The sequence below is a fragment of the Onychomys torridus genome, chromosome 21, assembly GCF_903995425.1.
Source record: "Onychomys torridus chromosome 21, mOncTor1.1, whole genome shotgun sequence".
In the NCBI taxonomy this organism is placed as follows: Eukaryota; Metazoa; Chordata; class Mammalia; order Rodentia; family Cricetidae; genus Onychomys; species Onychomys torridus.
Window position 1 is genome coordinate 31,246,220 of NC_050463.1, and position 23,514 is coordinate 31,269,733.

The following is a 23,514-nucleotide window of genomic DNA, read 5'->3' on the forward strand; positions in this document are numbered from 1 at the left end:
AATATATAGGGCCAAGATCTTGTCTTAATTTTTTAAAACTATTGATTCATTTTCTGTGTCTGGTGCTTAGCCTGTATGTATGTATGTATGTATGTATGTATGTATGTATGTATGTATATATGTATGTATGTGTGAGTGCACACCTGGTGCCATCAGAGGTCAGAAGAGGGTGTCAGACCCCCTGGAACTGGAGTTACTGACCACTGTGGAATATTACTTAAAGATGTGTTACATTCGTTTATGCTGTGGAATATTTTTTTAACGATGCAAAGATATGTTGCATTCTTTTATGTCACATTTGTTTAACTCTGTAAGGCTGTGTTACTTTGCCTGACTAAAACACCTGATTGGTCTAATAAAGAGCTGGATGTCCAATAGCTGGGCAAGAAAGAGAAATAGGTGGGACTGACAGGCAGAGAGAATAAATAGGAGGAGAAATCTAGGGAAGAGAGTAAGAAGTGAGAAAAGGAGGAGAGGAGGACGCCAGGGGCCAGCCACCCAGCCACCCAGTCACCCAGCTGCCCAGCCACCCAGTCACACAGCTGCCCAGCCACCCAGTCACCCAGCTGCCCAGCCACAGAGTAAGAAGGAAACAAATAAAGAGAGAGAATAAAGGAAGGTAAAAAGCCCAGAGGCAAAATGTAAAGAGAAACAGGATAATTAAAGAAAAGCTGGCAAGAAACAAGCCAAGCTAAGGCCAGGCATTCAAAGAATGAGTCTCCATGTATTTACTTGGGATCTGGGTGGCAGGTCCCCAAAGAGTGAAAAACCAACTACAATTGACAATTGTGAGCAACCATGTAGGTGCTGGGAACAGAACCTGGATCCCCTGGAAAAACAGCAAATGTTTCTAACTGCTGAACCATCTCTCCAGCCCCTAGAATCAAGATCATTTTCTTTATAGGTCTTCTTACCTGGACCTACAGCCTCCTTCCTGGGTACCCAAAGTGTTTTATCCATTGCAGTCTGTGTGTTACAGCTTGGTAACCTCTACTCCTGAGTATACCTCTTGCACAGAGCTCTTTATCTATGCCAGGCTTGGAGTTGGTCAGGATACTGTTCTGTCCCTGCCAGTGTCCCCAAGGGAGAGCCTGTGATGGGATGGTGACTCAAATAATCCGCCAATAAGAGGAATCTGGAGGCAGAATAAAAGAAGGAAGGAAGGGACCTGCCCCGTGCCCATCTGCTCCTCCTCTCCATAAGTACTCCTCTAGGAACCTGACCTGTATGCTCAGACAAAGCTTCCCTGGCCACATTTTTAGACAAAGGACTCTGTGTAATGATAAGGAAGATGTCAGGGAGAGGGTACTTCTTGGGATTCTGGAGGTCTGGCAGCTGGTCCTGACTTTCAAAACCTCTGGGCCCATCAGTACCCCCATCTGGGTTAATAGTCTACTTCTCTTGAGAAGTAGAGGGTTGTACTATATGGCATGCCCAGCTCTGAGTCTGGGGTACCAATCTCTTTTCTAGTGCTCTGTGCCCATGACAAGAACACCCCCCACTTCCACTGTAAATTGAAGGTTAGAAATAGATTATGTAGTGAGAGTTACAGAGCAGTTTTTCAAATGCCCATAGGCCATCTGAAATGTTTTCACAGATGTAGAGTGCAGATTCTAGCACTGACTCCATGTCCTCCACCTGGCTCAGGAGCATCCTCACACTCACTCCATCCTTATTTTAACCCTAAATTACTTTTACCTATTTTTTAGCAAGTTTCAAGTCACTAGTCCTTGGAGCAACCCCATCTTTCTCATTGCTCCTGGTAAGGATTCTGCTCTCCCTTCTCCACTGTCCTTCATCCCAGACCGTTAGTCCATTTGCCTGGTTGGTAAATTGAATTGTGCAGAAAGAAACCTTGGCTAGTACCAGAGGTGGTTTAAGAAGGCTGAGCCCTCATTAGCTCGTTCCCGCAAGGGAAGTCAGGGGCCGCGAGACTAAGTCTCTGATGCAAAAGGAGCAGCATCTTCTGGTAGAACAGCTCAGTCAGAAGCACCCCAAGGAAAAGGATTGCATTGCCGGGACTGCCTGGAACAATAAAACACTGCCCTGCTTTTGATGCAAACAGCAGTCTCCAGGAATGTCTGTGTCTTGTGTAGGTCATCCTGCCTGTGCGGCTAGAATCCAGCTTGTCCCAGAAGGAAGTGCTGGCACAAGTGTGCAACCAATGGGGATTTCTAGGGCTGGCTTTGTGGAAATGAGTTGCACAGTCACATGACTCAGAGACTTGTGATCTCAAATGGAGCTCCGGAGATTACTGAGTTCAGCTAAACCTTTTAAACCTTCTAAACCCAAACACTAAGAGAGCTGTTGTTTTGCCTAAAATCACTTAGCTACTAAGCAAAAGGAAAATTCCTTTGAAATAGATGCTTCTATTCCTGTTTCATAAATAAAAACAGAAGTGAACCAACAAATCCACCCCAAAATTCAAAGACATAGAGCCAGTTAAGTAGGGGACACTAAGCTTATGTCTTAGTGTCCTGTGGCTGTGAAGAGACACTATGACCACAGCAACTCTTTAAACAGAGAGCATTTAATTGGGCTTGTTTACGGTTTCAGAAGTTTAGTCCATTACATCATGGCAGGGAGCATGGCTACATGCAGACTGACATGGTGCTGGAGAAGTGGGTTAGAATTTTACCTTCAGATCTGCAGGCAGCAGGAAGAGAGAGAGAGAGATAATCACTGGACCTGGCTTGACCTTTTGAAAACCTCAAAGCCCACCTCCAGTGGCACATCTCCTCCAACAAGACCACACCTCCTAATCCTTTCCAAATAGTTCCATTCCCTGGTGACCAAGCCTTCAAGTCTATAAGCCTATGGGGGCCATTCTCATTCAGATATCTCCTGAGTGATTATCAAGGACATGTCCCTAGTCACCATCCACCTCCTCCACGATGGACTATTTTCAAAAAGACATTGAGAGAGAGGACAAATAGGCTGGGTGTGTCTCTGAGTTCACTGCTGTTGACCTTCATACCTTCCACAGAACTGCTTCTTGCCCTCCTGCTTGGACCTATCTTCAGACTTGCTCTCCTTTCTTCTTTCCAGGCTCCTTCCTTCTGCTGAACACCTCTGCAGACTCCAAGCACACCATTCTGAGCCCGTGGATGAGGAGCAGCAGTGAGCATTGTACACTGGCTGTCTCAGTGCACAGACATCTCCAGCCCTCCGGGAGATACGTGGCCCAGTTACTGCCACACAATGAAGCTGGAAGAGAGATCCTCCTGGTACCCACTCCCGGGAAGCATGGGTAAGTCTTTCCCAAGGTCCAAATTGATTTTTTGAGAAGGTGATTTGGCTTTGGAATGCACATTTCCAGACTCTGACATCTACTTAAGACACACAATTGTCCTTTAATGGGTCGGTCCAGATTGAATCATTATTGCTAATATCCCCCAGGTAGTGCCTTGGGCCTTGATCTGTGGGTCCCCCAGACTGCCCTGGCTAGTGGTCCTTCCAAAGGCCAGAGGACCAGCTGTCAGACTGGGCACTTAATGTGTGGATGTTAAAGATATTCATGCCCTGAGGTCCAGATGGAGCCAAGGAGCAAACAGCTAAAGAGAATGTTAAACAGCTGCCATGAAATCAATTTAATATGCCAGAAAATGGGTTTTATCAGCAGAACGTGTGCAAGGAAGGGAAAAGACAAAATAGTGTAGCCACCCAAGCAGATCCTATGAGACCATGCAGCCTGAAAAATAGAATTAGTCAAGGACACAGCCCAGTGTTAACCCAACGGAGATTAGAAGAGAGCTTTGTTCTAGAACTTGCCAGATGTGTACAACCCTGGAGTCACCGGAGGCCGACACCAGGGAAATCTGCTAAACTTTCTGGAAGTGTGACTTGCTCGCTCAGTGATCCATCATGCCTCTACCAGGAATGGCATGGGAAAGCTGCTTGACCTAGGCTGTCTGCCTCCTTTTTGTCTCCATTCCTTTCCTAACTTTATAAATAGCATGGCAAGGTCTCAGCTCTGAGTGGCCATGTGTTTGATGACTCTTTGGTGAGCGAGGGTGACGATCCCTCTTTGTGGGGATTGTATTTGAAGAATTCTGATTATAGAACCATACTTGGATTTGCTTTCCTCCCAAGAAAACAGCTCTTGGGAAGAATCCCTCTTGACTGATGGCTGTCTCCCATCTTCTATCCCCATGATGTATATACATGGAATCCTGACTATTGCTTTTCCAATGAAGCTATGAAATTCCCTCAGTAGTCTCTTTGAAGTCTCTCTCTCTCTCTCATCCCATGCTCAGGACCTATCTCTATTCAGTTGTGTCTAGAAGAACTGCACGCCACTGCAAACCCAACAGGAATGAAATCTCTTATTACTTTATTTTTATTCCTCAGTTGCATTTGTTCTTTCACCAGCCATGGCAAGAATGTCACAGACCTGAACTCATAGGAGCACTGGTCACCTGAGCAAGACCATGCCAGTGAAAATCCCAGCATGGGTAGGAGAGGGGCCCTGAACCCTGAGCCCTGGCTGAGGAGTTATTACAGTTGATGGTTATTAGGGGAAGAAAATTCACTTTTCTTTGAGATTATGACCACTGGTGGGTTTCCCCATGTTGCAATAGATGGCCCCACATGTGTGCATATAGTATGTACCAATTGGACTGGACTCACTGGAGGGAGGGGAAGAGGGGGAGGAAAAGAGAGAGAGAGAGAGAGAGAGAGAGAGAGAGAGAGAGAGAGAGAGAGAGAGAGAGAGAAGAGAAGAGAAGAGAAGAGAAGAGAAGAGAAGAGAAGAGAAGAGAAGAGAAGAGATCTGGGAAGGATATGTGCAGGAGTAGGACTTGGATATGATCATGACACAGTATTCATTTAAGAATGACATATAGTACCAAAACAGATGCTAATCCCATAGGTAGACTCACATCCATCTTTTTGTTTCTGAAATGCCTCTTTGTGCCTCTTGTTCTGCTCCATTGTTTTGGACAAGTGGTTCTCAGGAACTAGGTCTTTTTTGTTTTGTTTTGTTTTTCAAGACAGGGTTTCTCTGTGTAGCTTTGTGCCTTTCCTGGAACTTTGTAGACCAGGCTGGCCTCAAACTCACAGAGATCTGCCTTCCTCTGCCTCCCGAGTGCTGGGATTAAAGGCATGTGCCACCAGTGCCTGGCTTAGGAACTAGGTCTTTTTTCAGCCTGAGGTTCTTTTCCAGCAGAAAGCCAAAGGATAAGGCCTCCATTCATTGGAAGGCAGGGTCAGTGGTAGCCTCACAACAGGCCTGCCTCATTGGTTGATGATTTTGGTTTATCATTCCCAGTGTTCCCTCCTCAGGCAGCCTGGTAGAGACCAGAGAGTGCTCCTTGGAGCCTCTGAGCCTCCAAGAGATGAATCCCTAAGGCTCTGTGGGTTGAGGCAGAGAATCCCTGATGTCTAGGAGGCTGGAGTTGGAGATCACCCTGAGAGACACGCCTACAATACTGATGAGTGTGAGGGGATGTCAACACCTCCCACACAGCAGTGCCAATGTCCTTGTGGCTTAGAGTCAGGAAGACAGTGCTCCTCTCTGATGACGACCCAAAAATATTTGCTTCAGTATCTTCCTGTGCTCATCACAGCCAAGTGACTTCCCATTTAACAGCTGGAAGAATGTATACAGACAGAAGAAATAGAAAGTGGCATTAGCTGAACTGGATACTACACACACACACACACACACACACACACACACACACACACACACCCTAGTTTGTGTTCTTTCTAGTAAAGCTGAAACCCACTGAAAATTGAGACTGTGCTGGGGTGGAGAGTAGGGGATGAGGAAAACAGAGAAAGAGAAATGAGGTAACAGAACCTTGCAAAAGACACCAGCTTTTAATCCTCTAGCTCAGTGGTTTTCAACCTTCCTAATGCTGTGACCCTTTCATACAGTTCCTCATGTTGTGGTGACCCCACAACCATAAAATTATTTCATTGCTACCTCACAGCTGTAATTTGCTACTGCTATGAACCTGATGTTGTGACCCACAGGTTGAGAATCACTGTGCTAATTCCTCAAGACAAACAAGCCTGGAGCCATGTGATGCTAATATCTTCAGGGGCAGCCTTCCCTTTGCAGGTGATAAGACAAGGAAACCACCACCCCACTGTGTAGCTAGGCTATGAACTTCCTTAAGGCTGCCATAGCCACCAAGCTCAAGATCCTCTCCACTGTCCAATGTGACCTCCTCCTGATCACCAGAGGGCTTGAGCTGCCCTCTGCAGGGTGTAAACTGAGACAGGAGAGGGGAATGAGGATTATGCTGAGGCAGATCTGGTGATGCAGACCCCCATATCTAGAGAGATTTTGTCTCTGTCCTAGGCTCAAGACTCTCAGGTCGAGGAAAGTTCTCCCCATCCTTGCCAGAGCCATTGTGGACTTCAGCGATGTACAGGAATAATTCCAACTTTAAGTTAAAGATGCCTTGGGCCAGCTTCTGGCTTCCAACTAGATCAATATGAGGAGAGTATGAGGTGTCAGCACAAGGGACAATCAATAGCCCATTCTACTGCATCGAGGAGTTCTGTTCTCCTGGGCATCTTGGCAACTTGGCAAACACAAGGCCCTTGTCCAGCAAATCAGAGAGTTCTGGATATGTGTCAGTTAGATCAGGCTCTCTCATGTTCATGTTACTGACATTGGGGGCAGAAGAAGTTTTTTATGTTGTTGTTAAATGGAGCTGTCCTGCATTTTCTACCAATGGCCCCCGGCCTCTACTAAACTGGGTGGCATCAGGACATTGACACCCCCTTCCCAATGTGCCGATCAAAAACATCCCCAGATATTTTTCTAAGTGTTCTCTCTCAGCAAAATGGTCCACACTGAGAACCAATCAGTTCTAAGGAGTGTTGTAAAGCTGGGAGAAGCTATGAGATTGGCCTGGTTCAAACTTCTCAATTTATAAATTGAGTAACTAAGCCCAGAAAGGAGAAAACTTGCTTCGTGTCACATTACAAGATTTATTTTGTCAAGTTGAGTGTCTGCAATCCTGCACTCATGACAGTGTGTCAGTCACTGTGGTTGGTCATGGCTTACAATGACATGTAAAGCCTCATTCATACTCTTGAGTATAAACACAAGTATGCCTACAATTTATTCAGTTCTTCCCAGATGTACTGGCCAGTCACTGCTGTATCCCTTTCCTGCGTTTTCTTACTTAGTGCTAATAAAAACACAATGAAATACATTATTGCTGTCATCTCCCATATTGCAGATGAAGACACCCAGTGAAGCCAATTAACTTGCTTGAAGTCAAAGGTTGGGTGGTATGGAGGTGCTCTGAACCCAGCCAGCAGACAGACTTGAGAGCATTTTCATCCACTGCTGTAAGAGCTCAATCAGGTCATAGTAGTTCAGCAGGAAAACCATAGTTCAAGTGCTGTGTTGAATGAGAAGTCCTGAATTTAAAATCCTGTCTTGCTCTTCACTGAGCAGCTTTGATAAGATCAGAGAGCTCTGGACATTTGGAAGTTAGAGCAGGGTTCTCTCAGCTTCATGTTACTGACATTCGTTAAGACCACAGAGGTACAAAGAGTATACACAATCAACCCCACTACCGACAGTATTCTCTGAAAGAGCTTTTTCCCGTGTCTTCTTAAGCCTTTGTTTCCTCATCTGTACATTAGGAATGTTAATTAGGGCCCGGTCTATGTGCTGCTGTGGGGTCCCTTCAAGGATGGGGACATTCTGTCTATGGGATGTAATGCAAGTCTTGGCGGGAGGGGGGTATGCTTAATATCCTAGTATGGTCTGTTCTGAGAGCCGTGAATCAGGTCCCTGCTTATGGGGTCCTACCAGAAGAACCAGAGCCTTACATCACCTTACATTCACTCCCACAGTAACATAGCACTCAGAACAGCAAAGAGGGCAAGTGACAGCCCCGTGATGGTGGCTGTGATGATTACAAGTGGGGCTGGCTTCCTCCCATAACAGGCGATGGTCATTTGTAGACCAGTCATTGGAAAGCAACCGTCAATGTTTGCAACCATAAGGGAGGGAATAGTGATCACCAAGTCAACTGGAGGGAGCCTGGCTCACAGGAGCAGGCTAAGGACTGGCAACTCAGACTCCACCAAGTCCCCACAAGCCCCTGAGTCCTACTTCCACAGCAGCAGCTCGGAATAGCATCCTGCCTGCAAGCACTTGGAGGCAGAGGAAAGGCAGTCTGGGACACACGCAGCTGCTCACTTCCTAGTCACCTGGAAAGCAGTAGAGCGTGTCAGGGCATGAGCAGCCGAGTCTGCCAAGGCTGCCTGTCTCTCCTGGGTAACAGAGGGATGTGGGCGCAGTCTGCTCACCATCCAGTCAAAATAGCTACAGAAGCAAGGAAACAGAGAACCAGGGCTGTGCAAACAGCCCCGGGTCAGGCTGGCTACCGAGAGACAGAGCGCATCAAAGCTAGAAATGAGTGGTCAGTAACTCCGTCCGTGTGAATTGAATGAGTATGATAATACCTATTTAGAGTGGTGAGTTGTGAGATGGCATGAGGAAAATGGCTCACATTATGCACGGTTGTAGGAGATACTTGATAATGCCCGATCCTTTTCCACACAAGTGCTCATTTTCCAGCCATGGAACGAGTGCCTTGCCTGTCAGATGTGCCAAAGATGGCAGAACCACAGAACACATGGCCGTGGCTTTTAAGGAACATCCAGCCCATTCATGAAAGCAAGTTTCAAATAGCAACAGCTATGTTGTAGAGACAGTAAGATGCTTAGCCAGATTTTGCCTCTACCCAGCGAGCTGCCCGCTGTACCATGCTGCCCTGTGATGTGTTTTAACAAGATCGATCCTGCAGCAATTGGCTGTGCATAGCTAGTGCCCTCCTGGGTTCTGGGACATAGGCTTAAGGGCTTGTGGTGTCTGAGTCTGTAGGAAAGAATTTCCTGGGCTCTTTCCCAGACATCCATCCCAAGTCCCCCTGCCTCTCTAAGCACGCAGATTTTTCCTGCAGCCGTGGCTATCCGGGGATTTTATTATGTGTGACCAGAACTCCACAGTGTGTGAAAGGAACAATTGGTCCCCAAGGGCATAAGAGTTGCCAATCACTTGAATTGCTAATACTTGAAAGACATACATCTAAAGGATGTGTTGATATTGAGGTTTGAGCCCTGCAAAGCTGTCAGGAACATCTCAGGGCCAACATGCCTATTGCAGAAGATGGGAAAGTATGGAGATGCTGCTCTGTGCAAACCCTCACCTTTCTACAGACATTAGCCCTAGTCCCAGAAGAGACTGAAGCCCAGGGCCGCCACCAGTTTCTGTGTGGGTTAGTTGAAGCCTAGTAGCATGATGCGATATCAGAGGTTAAACAGCATGCTGATGGCAGAGCCAGGACTCAATAGTTCCTCCATGCTCTTTCCTGTCATCCTCCTGGTTGAAAAGCTGTGCCTGGAAAGGCCCAAATCCTTTTCCCCCAAGCGAAAATCTGCAAATATCTGTTTGAGTTTATATCCAGACTGGATGCCACTCTTACTTAGGCAAATCTGGTCTGACCCAAGATCCCAGCTTTAAAAAGTAGCAATGATACTACCAGGGAGATACACCAGAGTACTGTAGCCCTAAAGGAGATGGGCATTGGAGGCGTGGTCTTGGTCCTGATTCTTTTTGTAGTTTGCAGTGTGAATAACCACAGCCCTTGCAGCTTGGGTGTCTCACCTCCTCTCGAGGATATCACAGGGATACTCAGCTGCACTCAACATCCATTCTGTACCACCGACCCCTTTCGCCAGATGCTGTCCAGATCTGGGTCAACGGTTTTCTCCATCTCTCTGCCATTGGTCCCTCCCAGAAACCACAGGGACAATTCTTCCTACCTTTCCACAGGGCCCTTCCCTCCCCAGCACACAGAACCTTGGCTTTTCTTGGAAGTTGATAGGACAAGCTATCTCATGGGGCTGAGTGAGGGGTGGTCCCAGAGAAGCACTCAAGTGAAAGGATGCTGCAGGGCACCCCTTTCTGAAAGGAGTTGGTTGCTTTTCCAGAGTTGTGCTGGGTGGAACTTCTGGCTTCCCGGGGCACTGTGGCAGGCCTGGCCAAGGCAGAGTAGTCAGAGCCTGGAGCAGGCAGCATCCTGCCAGAGTCCTTCTCAAATCTTGTCTGCATGATGAATGGGATCAGGAATAAAAAAAAAAAAGAAAAGGTGATCATTTATTGAAATTGATGCCCTTGAGTGGCGGTGTCACAATGATTTAATTTGAGGCCCAGCTTTTTCTTACTTTCAAAGTCATTCCCGGTGTCAGCTCCTCTCCCTTTCCTCTTGCTCTGAATAACATACTAATAAATATACAATAAGGGCTTTAATGTCTGCGTGATTTACACTAAAAAGGGAAAGCCACTCAAAGGCTTTAAAGATAATTTTTAAAAGCCTTAAAACTCACACCCTGGCTCGTCAGAGGCACATTTCCTGGATACTCTGGCTTAGAAACAATCCTGAAATCAGAGTTCTCTGTGTACAGGTGGTTATAGGACACAGCACCTGAGGGCTCTTGGGGCTCTGTGGTCCACCCACAATGGAGAGCTTGGGTGAGTCTGTGTGTCTTTTTGTTTTTGGAGCTGAGGATAGAGCCCAGGGCCTTGCGCTTGCTAGGCAAGCACGCTACCACTGAGCTAAATAAATCCCCAACCCATTGTGTTTCTCAATAAGATGACAATAATTGGAGGGTTGGGGATTTAGCTCAGTGGTAGAGCACTTGCCTAGCAAGCACAAGGCCCTGGGTTCAGTTCTCAGCTCCAGGAAAAAAAAAAAGATGATAATAATTACTCTACCTCATGGCTCATTGTGAAGGTCGAACTAGACTCGGTGTGGGACCTATCTAAACTGCTCTCCCGCCTCTTCTAAGTGGTCCAGGGATGCTCTTCCTATAGGCTCACCGTAGTTAGGGGACATAAACAGAGTCAGAGCCAAGATATGAATTCATTTCCCTCATCCTTCAAGTGACTAACCAGGCTCTTTGTGATGGAGTCCAACTCACTGTGCCTGGATTTACCGTATTTCTCACTGTTGTGGGTAACAATGTTGCGGCAACTTTTCAAATGTTGAAATTCTCTGTAGGAACTGGTCTACCCTCTAACATGGTAGATCTGAAAATCGGATGACAGAAATCAGAGCCACGCCTTCTAAAATCCTCATATAACTGAGTGTATCCTCAACTAGTCATATGATTTTATTCACCTTTGAGGGAGACATGAACATGTGTATTTTTAGAAAAGTCACCAGGGCCTCCACTGTACATCAAAACATAAGAATCATAGTTTTCATCCTGATCACGTAAGCTGATAGCTTTACATAACCACTTGACAGAGCATTAGGGAGAAAAGAAAACACTGGGTATGTGGGATGGACCAGTGTAAGGTAAGTAGTCCTGTTCTTCCACTCATAGGCAGATGCTCTAAGATACAGCTCTCTAACTGCAGCCCCAGCTTGACTGTGCAGCCCTCAAATCAGGACAGCCAGAATGTCCTTGAGTCTTGTATGTGACTTATCTTTACCGGTGGCTGTACTCACAAATACTTCCAAAAGGATTTTCAGAGACCCTAAAAAGCTGGGTTACAGCAGAGGTAAGAGAGTCCAGACATGTTGGTTTCAGAGAAAATCTCTTCCCCATCTCTGTATTTATCCAACCATCTATATAGCCCTCATGATGAGTGCATTCATACTAAATATCTACATATCTATCCTCTAACCATATGTGTGTACTATTTCTCCATCTCTCCGTATACACATCTGATGTGTTTCTGTTGGCTTAGTGGCTGCACATGAGTCTACTGATAATTTAATTAATGTCGCCACCCCCGTCAGTGCCCCACCAGCCACTCAGTTCTTGGCCTGGCGGGACTTCCAGTCCTGCAGCCCCAGGTCTGCTGTGGCCACCATATATAGGTTTAAATTAAGTCTGTATCGTTCTGTTATCCATAAGACTCAAGAGTCAAAGGCTGGAGTGAAAACCTGCTAGCTCAGAGAGGCTGAGTAGCAACTAGTTGACCTTACTTTTTGACCAGAGATATCATAAGAGACATGTCTCTTCCCTTATCCCGGAAACAAGAGGAAGCTCGAACTTCAGCCCCCACCCTTTTCTTCCTGTGTGAATTCTCTATCCAAATTGCTGACTTCTCAATGGCCAATTCTGGTCAGCTAGTCACCGGCTCTGCCCCCTGATTCAAGGTATAACTTTATTGGGCAGTCTCAGGAGTGTCAGAGTGCAATCAAAATATCTCACAACATCCATCTATATACTTATTCATACATCAGAATTTCATGTGCTGACTTCCATCTGGACCCCCCACTACACAGCCCCTTATTTTGTTCTTTGGAGGCAGAATCTCACCAGCTACTAGTTCTAGTGAGAACTAGAGAACTTCTGTGCTGTGCCTATTTAGTTTACCAGGTACATCAGCATCCACTAACCCACTTCACCTTCACTCTGATCTTCATCATGCACATTATTCTCATTTTATAGATGAGTAAGCTGAACTCAGAGAGCTCCGTGATTTGTCTGGAGTCACAGATGGCACAGGGGACCACAGTTTGCTGGGCTCATTTCCTTTTGTCTTGTCATTGCCCCAGAGGGCCTTGCAGTGATGTCCTGGCCCCATGCCTAGCTCTGAGGAAAGAGAGAACTGTTCTCATCCATTATTAGCAAAAGCTCTTCTCTCAGAAACTCCTCTAATGCTGAGCCACAGCCTTGAGAGTGGAGAGCTTGGCTTGCATATCTTTTGCTCCCCAAAGCACTTGGCATAGTGTGTCTCACATAGTAGGCATTCAGTGGTAGCCGAGTAGGTGGATTTAAACATAGTTCCACAATGCAGCACTTTTAAAAGCTGCGCTCTGGATCTAAAGTTAATGTTAAGGCTCAGTCAGAGATTATAGAAGCTTGTTCAGTCAATGGGAAGATGGAAAGTCCTGTCTGCCGCCCTCCACTGCCACCTTAGGATAGATATGTGTTCTTCCCTGGGACTTAGGAACCAGCTGTCAAAGTGCACCTCAACTGTGAAGGTTGCCACTAACTACAAAGGACAATTCCTTTCCTGACAGGTAGAACTTTTACTTGCGATTGCTTTCATTGGCAGGCATCAAAAAATAATATAATAAATGAAAAGACCATCAGCTTCTGCCAGCTTTGACCTTTGTCGTTTGACAGCCAAAGGCTTGTAGTGGGGCCTTTTGAGCTGGCTGCTCTTGTTTTCTTTCTTGGCCCTGGATAGTTGATGGATTGAACCCCAGAAGGATGAGAGAATTGTGGATACCTGTAACCCTTCACTTGTCAGAAAGGCATCTTGGCAAATCCCATAATGATAAATAGACGTGGTATACAAAGAGAAGTCAAAATGGATTGAGAGAATCACGTCTCACCTCAACAGTGCTTATTGAAGCTCACCATTTTCCAGCAGGGACAGAGATATTAAAATAAATAGAGGAATTTAGGTGATAGCTCACTGGTGGCAAAAAGATTCTCTCATTCGTTCATCTATTCTGACAACAACGGTTTATGATTTTCCTCAGCCACTGGCATCACTGGGACCCTGGTGGCACTTGCAGTTTCTAGGAGCTGGACAGCAGCAGATACTACAATTCTGTGAGGGGACGGTTGCAATGGTTGTTTCACATTGGTGCTGTGGGAGTATTGGTGGCCACTAGGCAACACAGCCCAAAGAGCTGTCTCTAAAGGGGCAGAGGGGATGGTCAGGCGCCAAAGAGATGAAGGTATCTGGCCCAAAGTACAGCTTTGTAAGAGGCTGAGCAACCTGAAGAGGTAGGTGATGGGCTGGGACATCCTTTGTGATTGTCAGTTAGAAACTTCCCATCTATTCCCTGATCGGTCTCTTGGAGTTCTTATTCTTTCCTGGGCTTGTGTGGCAATGAAGCCCTTAACTGTCCACAGAGGCTACTTCAAGGAGTCTATTCTCTAGACCCACATCACCCAGCCTGTACTTGGAGCAAATGGCCTGTGGTAGAAGCTGAAAGGACCACTGTTGGGTCCAGATGCTGTCCTCATTGGCTCTCTGCTACTGTCTTCCTTTCCAGTGAGAACTCCAGGTACCTATGGGTGATGTACAAGTGCAAGAATGTCTCACCATAATACAGATGGATCTCAGAGTGGAGACCCTTATCTTTGTTGAGGTTGGCTCAGATTCCAGATGTTTCCTATTGTCCCCCCTTCCCACTTTTGCAGGAATCAGGAAAGGGAGTTATTTTTCACCAGAGAATCTTGTGCATCCTTCAGTTCCTCGTGCAGTGTCTTCAATCTGAAAAGACCTTGTAGTGCTTCCCAAATGGCATTGAAAACTGGTAACACCTTGCAGCCTTGGGATCCTCACATCTAGTTACTGACCTGCCCTCAATATGCTCTCCTGTTGGTTTCTAAATCCTCACATGTAAAGGATCTGGCAAGGACAAAATTACCAGCTAGAGAGAGCCAAGACTTGTAGCCTGAGGGAACAGCCTTCCTCCATCCTGCATTCTCCTTAATTTGCAAACAGAAAACCAGTGAGAAGGCAGATGTAGTGGAACTACTCACTGCTTATTCTCCATTCTCCAGCATCAGACCCTGTTCTAAGGCTCTTCCAGTAAGGATGCCGAGAGGTCTTCCCAGTGTCACACAGCCGGCATGAAGATTGCATTGAACCCACACCACCCAATGCCACATTTTATGCTCCTGGTCACAACCCTTTGTATCCCTCCCACAAAGGCAGCTGTTAACTAACAATAAACTACTACTAACCATTACTTATTATTAAGAAACCCCAGCTGCATATTACCTAGAGCATAAATGCAATCCTTCCCCTTCAAAACAAAGGGCGAAATTCAAGGGAGTTGTCTCACAGAGGAGACCAATTTTGGAGAGCCAGCAGATGGAGGAACGCGAACTAACAAGCATGATACCTGTACTGCTGGAGCCATGGTCCATCTGAGGAGCCAGGTCCCTGCTTTCTTGTCTCTGCTGGTGTCGTTCCCCTCACCTTTCAGAGGCCAAGTCTGCCTATGCTGAGGACACAACTTGGGATAACAGAGTCACCGGCATTTTTTTTATTTGAAACAAACTGTCTAGACAACTGATGGTTGTGATGGTTCCAGTGTTTGAAACAGAAGTACGGTAGCCCACATGGTAGCCTGTCTGGACTTACCTACCATTCATTCCTAGCCTCAAAGCAAGCCTCTTTGTTTTTTATTGCCTAGCTTGCTCCTGGACACTCCTCTTCCCCTCCTGTTTTGTTTATAGTGCTGTGCAGACATGCCTCACTAAACTCTGGGCTTTGGCAGAAATGCCTTCTCTTATGGTTCAGAGCCTTAGTTAAAAGCTGTAGCCACCATGGGATTTCAAATTTAAAAGGCTTCGCGGAGTCTGCAAACAGATTTGGTGCCTGCCGTGTTTACTCCTGAGAGAATTTTACATCACTAAGCTCAGCGAACGAGCAGCCCCCACAGCTTTCAAATTACTGATCTCCCTTTGCCAGTGGGTACAGGGTTTTTGATAAGAGAGGGGAGGACACTTGGAGAAGGTCGCAACTTCCTAAGATTAGCATTGGGCCCAGGCTAGAGAGTCACTATCATCCACCCAGAGTCAGGAGCTGTCTAAGAGCTGGGTCTTCCTACCCCACAGTTCACATGCCATGTGCATAAGGGGCTTAGGGAAATTAGTATGCATTCTGCCCCTCACCCCTGTTCCCACTTTTGTGTGTGCAGATGTGCAGATGTGTACATACATCTGGAGGTCAGAAGTCAACTCAAATATTTTTCGTCAGGAGCCATCCACCTCGGATTTTGTTGGTGATGTTTTTTAAGATCACATCTTCCACATTATGGCCTGTAGCCTACCAATTAGGCTAGGCATGCCAGCCAGGGAGCCCAGGGAATCAGGCTGACTCTACCTCCACTGTGTTGGAATGACAAGCAAAGACTCCCATGCCCAGGTATTTGCATGGGCACTGGGGATCCAGATCAGATCCTCATGCTTCTGAGATGAGTTCTTTGCCTGAAAGGTACCCAAGGAGAAAGTCATAGCAGCCTGAATTCTCTCCTGCTGTTAATAAAAAACAATAATTGAAGTCCGTAGAGTAGCTGCAGAGACCCTTCCCGTAGGAAGTCTCCAAATGGACCAAGTAGAGACTGTGGGAGCAGAGCAGGTGGGTGTTGCAGCCTGTTCATCTACACCCAACCACTCAGGGGACACCTGCCCAACACAGCATCCTATCTGAACTTTCCTTCAGCACAGCTCCCAAAACCTTGGTCTGGCTGCCCAGCTCTCCGTGAGCCCAGCTCAGCCTCTTTCTTTGGACTCTTCATTCAGATCAAACCATTCTGTGTTGTCCACATAAAGCAAAAGCTTCAGGCCTCCTTGATCATCAAGAACAATCTTCGTGCTTTAAGAAGACATGCTTTAGCCCCCCCTCCCCCAAAGCCTCTCTAGAGACCAATGCATGCGGAGTTGATTATGTTTTCCTTTATGTGAAACATTTCCCGGCTATGCCACATCTCTATTAGAGTTCTCACAGCACTGGGCAACATTTATTCTTATCAATTAGGCTCCTTCAGAAAAGGATGGTCATGATTTCCTCTTCATACTCCTAGTGCAGTGCTCAACCCAGTATGTGTTCAGAAAATGCCTATTAAATCAACAAATTCCTAAGTTAATTGGACCAGAAACTCTTTGAGAATAGAAACATGGTTTTAAGGAAAATAAAATGCACCAAAATCTCATCTCTATGCTCCATAAGAGCTCACTTCCTTCTGTCTCAGAAACAAGATACTGTGTGCACTCATGGACTCAGTGACTGCCCTCAGGCATCACCTCCCCATAGCCCTGGCCATCCCACATTGGCAGGCCAATGCTGGCCTGTGTAAGCTGTGGAAATGGATCCTTAACATCCCCAGGATGCGCTCTGATCGCCTATGCTGTGCTCACTTCCGACTTCCCATTCTCTGGGTTATTTCCTGTATATTTCCTACTCTCCCATTCACTCATCCACCTGGGATTCCCCTCCCCCCCCCCCTCCCTCCCCCTGTTTCCCATTCCTGAGTTTACTAGTCTTTATATAACCACTTAACCACACCAACTCCTGTTGAGTGTTTTATTTTTTTTTTTCAGACAAGCTAAGCTGAATTCCAATTACCTTCTTTCCAACTGTTCCTTAAATATTCCCTTCATTATTTTGCTCTTCTCTCCCAGGACTAAAATTCCTCCCTGCCTGCATGAAATTACAATCAGTATTCTATTAAATGTTTACCTACAGACCTCAGAGTGACTCCCCTGGATTGAGTTTCTGGTCTTCCTTGCTTTGATTTACTCACCCCCCCCCCACTCTCTTATCTACCTAGTCATCCTCTTCCAAGACTTAGATTATTTCCATGTCCAAAAGAAAGAAAGAAAAGAAAAACAAATCCTTGCTTCTCTGTCATCTTTCTTGCTCAACTGTCTGTCACCTTATCTAGCTTAGGGATGGTCTCTGGGGTTTAGACAGCTTGCCGTAACAAGTGTAACTATTTACGGCACATGAGCCAGAAGATTCAGTGATTGGCAAAGCCAGAGTTCTGATGGAAATAAACCCCCTGTACTCTATATCCACGACCCCTGGGTCCTGGACCTGTGAAGGCTTCTCCAATCGCACATTCCCTTGTGACTATGTCTGAGTTCGAGGGAGAGTCGAACTTGCAAAGTATTTCAGTTGAGGCATGAAGGAAAATAATTGAATTCCACCTCTTTCTGCAACCCTGAGCCTATGGAAGAACCTTTTCCAGAGCTCAGTTCTGACTTGCCTGGCCTCAGCCAGTAGTGTGCTCATCAAAGCTCACCTTTGACTTGCCCTAGCCAGTAGGCTGCCAATCACGTTGCAAAATAGATTGTCCCTCTGCAGATCAGCTGAGATAACTCCTTGGAAAAGCCTGAGAGTGGTCCCTTGGCTATGAAACTTTAGAAAGTGATTCTGTACCTGCATAGTTTTAAACTTCTAGTGTTTCTTCATAAAGCAGTGGTAATACCTTGTAGGATCACTGTGAACAATGACAGCCAGCACATACTAGCTGTTTACCATACTCACAATATGGTTGCACTTAATAGTTCAATTTTTTTCTATAAATGAGTACTGTAACAATGTATATACAGCTCCCAGGATGATGTTAGTGTCTATTAATTCCCTCTGTTCTTCTACTATTTTAGTGATCTTTTGTTTGCCCCCTGGAGTCACATAGAGCAAGCCCGCTTCCCCTAAGGCCCTTTGTCACCCCTCTGTGGAGTGCCTCTACATCTTGCTTCCCACCACCCCGGCAATGATCAGAGTTTTTCTATAGCTCATTTTCCAGAACCCTGTTCTTCATTCAGAGAGGATCCTAACAATGAGCCTCCTCCCACTGAGGTAGTAGAAGCTTAGCTCACTGTGTTATTAGCTGTTCTCTGGCCCCAGAGCACCAGCCAACAACTAAAGTTGACACCATGCAGAGCCATGGAGGCTGCTGCGCATTTCACAAGGACCATTTCTTTAGACAATTTGCATCTTTTCTTCCCGAGGGAGAATCCTCACTTTCTTGTTGGCCTCCACCATTCCTCAGAACACATCTCATCCAAAAAGAAATTTCATCCCAGCCCCAATGTCCATGTCATCTCGCTTCGTCTGCCATCCCCGTGGTCCGCCAGTTTTGCCCCTTTGTTCCCCTAATTGCCAAAGACGTTTTTATACCAAGTCAATTGCATCAGGCTCAATGCAAAATGAATCAATTTGAGAGGAATCTAAGCTGCACTCTTGTCTCAAGTGTGTGTTAACATTCAGATGAGCTATTTAAAATGGGTCCAGGTTAGTGCCAGAGAGACAACCTCATCATTATTCTGACTCATCCCTTGCTGCTGGACTCCAGGGAGGGGAGCTGGGGAACCCTCTCTCAGTCTCTAGCTCTCTAGGGAGGAATTAAACTAGGTGATATCTTTGAAGAGCTCAGATGTCAGGGTCTGATGGGCAAAACTGAGTATAACTTGTGAGCTCACAATGAAGTAAAGGTGGGTAGGGGAGACAAAAGTGAGAAAAGATTCTACACCCCCAACCCCCTTCTCTTGCTCACTACACACACACACACACACACACACACACACACACACACACACATACAAAACCCAGATTTAAGTACAGATCCAACAGCCAGAAGTCTTTGGCTGTAAAACAAAGCAAACATAAGAAGTAGATGGCACCTGTCAACACTCTGGTTTCAAAATTAAACAATGTTCTAGAACTGGTGAGAAAGCAAAGCTGTGCCGCAGAGGATCGTGTGGTGATTCAGTGAGCTAATTCTTCTATCATCAGGAGAGTCAGATAATATCTCCATTAGTAGCAAGAGGTTTAAAGATGGGAGCGAGGGGGCAACGCCAGAACAATTGCCTGATTTATGCGTTTTCAATCACCTGGGCTCATGGCCTAAACTGGTAATGGACTCTATCCATCAAAAAATTATTTTATCTGGCATGCTGGCTTCTGAAGAAATCTGGATGTCCTCGCAGAGAATTGGTTAAATGATTTAATGTGTGTGAAAGCTCTTAGCACAGTGCCTCAGTAAGAGGTGGAGGCATCTACCCGGTCTATTTTAATTACATGCTCTAGATATCATGATACATTATATACACACAAGAGAAATAAAAGATCAGTTGTACAGCAGAGACACCCCCCCCCCCCGGGCCTGAAGTGTATGACTGTCAGTGGTGTAACAGTAGCACCTCCTCAGGAAGATATGCCAAAGCATCCCTGTACCCTATTGTCTCTTATTTCTGGTCTTTGAAGTAGCCCAAGTCTGTATAAGCTCACCAGGCATGCGCATTTCTGTTTTTCCCCCTGGTAATTCAGCTTCATCAAGACATGCATACCTTATGTTTCCATTTCAGTATCTCCAAGTCCAAAAGAATGCCTGCCACAGACAGGTACTCAAGAAATGTTGAAAAGGTCACACTTTCAAATGGCATCATGCTTAAGGCTGGAGAGACGACTCAGTTGGTAAAGTACCTGGTATGCAAGCATGAGGGCCTGAGTTCGAATCCCAAAGTCTACATAAAACCCAAGTGTGGAGATAGATGTTTGCAATCCCAATACTGGGGAGGAAGAGATGGGAAGATTGGTGGAGTTTTCTGGCCAGGGCCTCAGTGAACCTCCAGTCCCAGTGACAGACCCTGTCTCAAAATAAAATAAGAGAGGGGGTGGGGGTGTCACGCTGGTTTGCGAGTCACCCCAATGATGAGAATGACATCTTACTTCATTTTCCAGGCAAGACTAGAGCAGTTGGGTCCCTGAGCAGCGGCAGGACAACACAAGGTTGATTCCCTGCTGTGTGATGCTTACTCTACAGCAGGCATCGTTATCAGTCCCCTCACCTGGTCACCTGTGTTCATCCATGTCATCTTCACAATGGTCCTGTGGTGTCACATCAGATTAGTCCCACTTAATAGATGAAGAGTTGAACTTGCTCTGTCACAGAGCTAGCAATGATCAAAGGTACAATTTGAGCTCCTGGGGGTCTGACTTGAGAATTCATGATCCTTGCATTCTTTATGACCTCTCCAGATTTAAAAAAAAATAGTCTGGGCATGTTTCTCCATTAGTAGAGTGCATGTCTAGTCTAAGAGAAACTCTTGGTTTTTCCCTGGCTCTAAGAAAGAGGGTTGCATTGGCCCAATTGGAATCACATGACATGTCCAGTGGCAGAGGCAAACACCCCCGAGAAGTTCTCCTCTACATCCCACATCAAATACCATCTCTACTACCCAGCTGGCGGCCCTGCTTCATTTAGCCACCATTAGACCCAGGAGAGATGATGCCACGTTATCCATCTGGGGAAAAAACAGCAGAGCTTTCAGTGTGGTCAGGAGAGGTGTGTTCTGCCCAGCCCTACATCCTCAGGTCATGGATGGATGAGGATCAGGAGTCAGAATCTGCTCTACACACCAACCATCCCCCGATGAGCACTTAGTAAAGAGCTGGCTTTATTTTATTCATAGGCAAAATTAAATAACAAGCCACTAAGAGGGGAACCGCATACATAATGTATCATCGGATAAGCCAAGGAGATGTAGAAACGACCAAGTCCATATGCATTTCTCTCCTATGTCAAGCCAGACTCCACCTCTCTCTGTGTCTGAGTCCTCACTAAAAACCACTGAAATCTGAGAACACTGATCTCTTCCCACCCCAGTAAGCCAAGCCAGAGGTGGCCTTTCACAGCTGCATGTTGGGGGGCTTCCAAGCCCTCCAGAGCAAAAGTGAAAACAGCTCTTTTCCAATTGGCTCATGAAAATGTTTCCCTCTGATCAAACTTTCTCTGCTAGCTTGTGTTGTACTTAATTGCTTTTAAACAGGGGGCAGCTACGGTCAGAGAATGCAGAGTTACATCTGCATCTTTTGTGTTGAAACTGTTTTACTGCATGCTTCTAAAGCTGCTTACAAACAGGTTGGTTTTGATGAGACTAATGTAAGTCCCACCAGGCTTGCTATAATTAATAGTCTGCTTACATGACGGGAGAGAGAAAATTGTGTATTGATTCTCAATTCAAAAAGAAAATCAACAATTGTTTCCCACAACCCCATGATTTCATTTTGACTCCCCTGTTTTCCCAGCTCTTACCCCAAGGTCTACCCCCCTATCTCTTTCCCAGGTATGTTCCTCTTTTGTCTTCATTCACTCATTCATGTATTGATATGCTAGAAGCTTATTTCAATAAATATTCCTCCGTGCATGCAGACAAATGTGCTGAAGTGTGGAAGCAGAGGCAATCCTCATGAGGCCAGCCTTATAGAGAGGGAAAAATGGATATTACAGTGGAATTCTATGCACCATCCCATAATTACTGTAATGACACATGACTGGAGAGGACTGTCACATGAAGGGCCTGACACAGAGGGTCATGGTAGCCTTCCCTAAGGTGGTGGCATTTGAACTGGAGTTCAGTTGGAGGGACAAGTACAGGAATCTTCCAAGGAGAGAGAGGGCACACGCGAAGCCACAGAAAGGAAAGACTTGGGGGCATCTTCAAGAAAATCAAGGGAAGTGCACATCTGGGCCCAGATGAGCAGAGTACTGTTTGGAAGGAAGCCTGGGGACAAAGATAAGCAGAGGACAGATCACAAACATATAGGGCACATAGGTCCATAGTCATGATTGTCAGAGCCAAGCAAAGCCAATGTAGTTTTGGGTAAGATTGTAGATTGGATGTAGGACAGCAGTGAGGTGTGGGGACCTCAGATCTTTGAAGAACCTTAGGAGAAGGGGGTTGGTTCTGAGTAGAGAGTGGCTGTAGAAATAGCTCCAATGATTGGGAAGGGGGATTTTTTTTTTTTTTTTTTTTTTTTTTTGTGCTTGATCAGCGTGGTAGATGGAGCCATTCACTGAAGCAAGCCAGATAAGGGAGACACAGGTATGGAATGAAAGTACAAAGTCCATTTTGGAGGTGCTAAAGTTTCCCCAAACTTAGAAGCATCCAAGCAGACATGAATATGGACTTTGGAGGCAAGATCTGGATTGGAAGAATTAACTTAGGAGTTGTTAGTGTGTGGCCTGGCTTTGCATCCATAGGCATGTACCAGAATGCCTATAAAACAGACTGACAATGAGTCCTAGACCTGAGCATAAACTCCAAAGTTCAAAATTCCAAGAATTTTTTTTAAATATTGTCTGTCTGTCTGTCTACCTACCTTTCTATGTGTATTTCTGTCTCTGTCTCTCTATATCTCTCTTTCTCTCTGTCTCTTTATCTGTCTGTCTGTCTCTCTGTCTCTCTCTGTGGGGGTCTCTGTGTGTGTGGGTCTGTGTGTGTGGGGGGGGGTGTCTGGGTCTAGGTCTGTATCTGCAAAGGCTAGAAAAAGATAATGAATCCCCTGGTGTTGGAGTAACTACTGGCTTTGAGGCACCTGATGTGGGCACTGGGAACTGACGTGCAGTCCTCTGCAAGAGCAGTAATCTCTCTCCACCATTGAGCTCTCTCTTCAACCCTGAAAATTTCTAAAAGAAAATCCTTGAAAATTTGTGTAAGCAAAAGTTTCTCAGCACCACAAAGATATGAACAGTAATGCAAATTATTATAGGCCAGCAAGCGTTTATCAAAACTTTAAAAATGTACTCCTCACAGGATTCCATTTAAAAAATAACATCCTTGGCTGAGGATATATCTCAGTTTGCAGAGTGTTTGTCAAGTATACACTGAGCTCTGTGTTCTGTCCCAAGTAATACAGCAAACTGGGTATGGTGCCCAGCACTCAGGAGGTAGACACAGGAGGCTCAGAAGTTCAAAGTCATCCTCAGCTAGACAGTGAGTTTGAAGTAGCCTGGGATGCAACAGAACACATCTCATAAATAAATAAATAAATAAATAAATAAATAAATAAATAAATAAATAAATAAATAAAATAAATTTGAAATTTTTAAAGCATGGGAAACCAAGCCTCAAAGGGGAAGAGATCATTTGCTACAGGTAGCAAATTTCTTGTACCCACTGAGTTAAGAACTAGGAAGATATTTCTTATAGATTCTGTATAAAGGAAGATATTCAGATGGCCATGAAGCCCAA

General features: G+C 45.7%; 1 protein-coding gene across 1 annotated transcript in view; it reads left to right on the forward strand.

Annotated features, from left to right (window-relative positions):
* Alk (ALK receptor tyrosine kinase) overlaps positions 1 to 23,514 on the forward strand; it is a 700,596-nt gene that overhangs the window by 372,230 nt on the left and 304,852 nt on the right. The window contains exon 4 of the mRNA XM_036170695.1: positions 3,049 to 3,250. Within this exon, the coding sequence (XP_036026588.1) occupies positions 3,049 to 3,250 (202 nt within the window). The remainder of the gene's footprint in view (positions 1 to 3,048; positions 3,251 to 23,514) is intronic.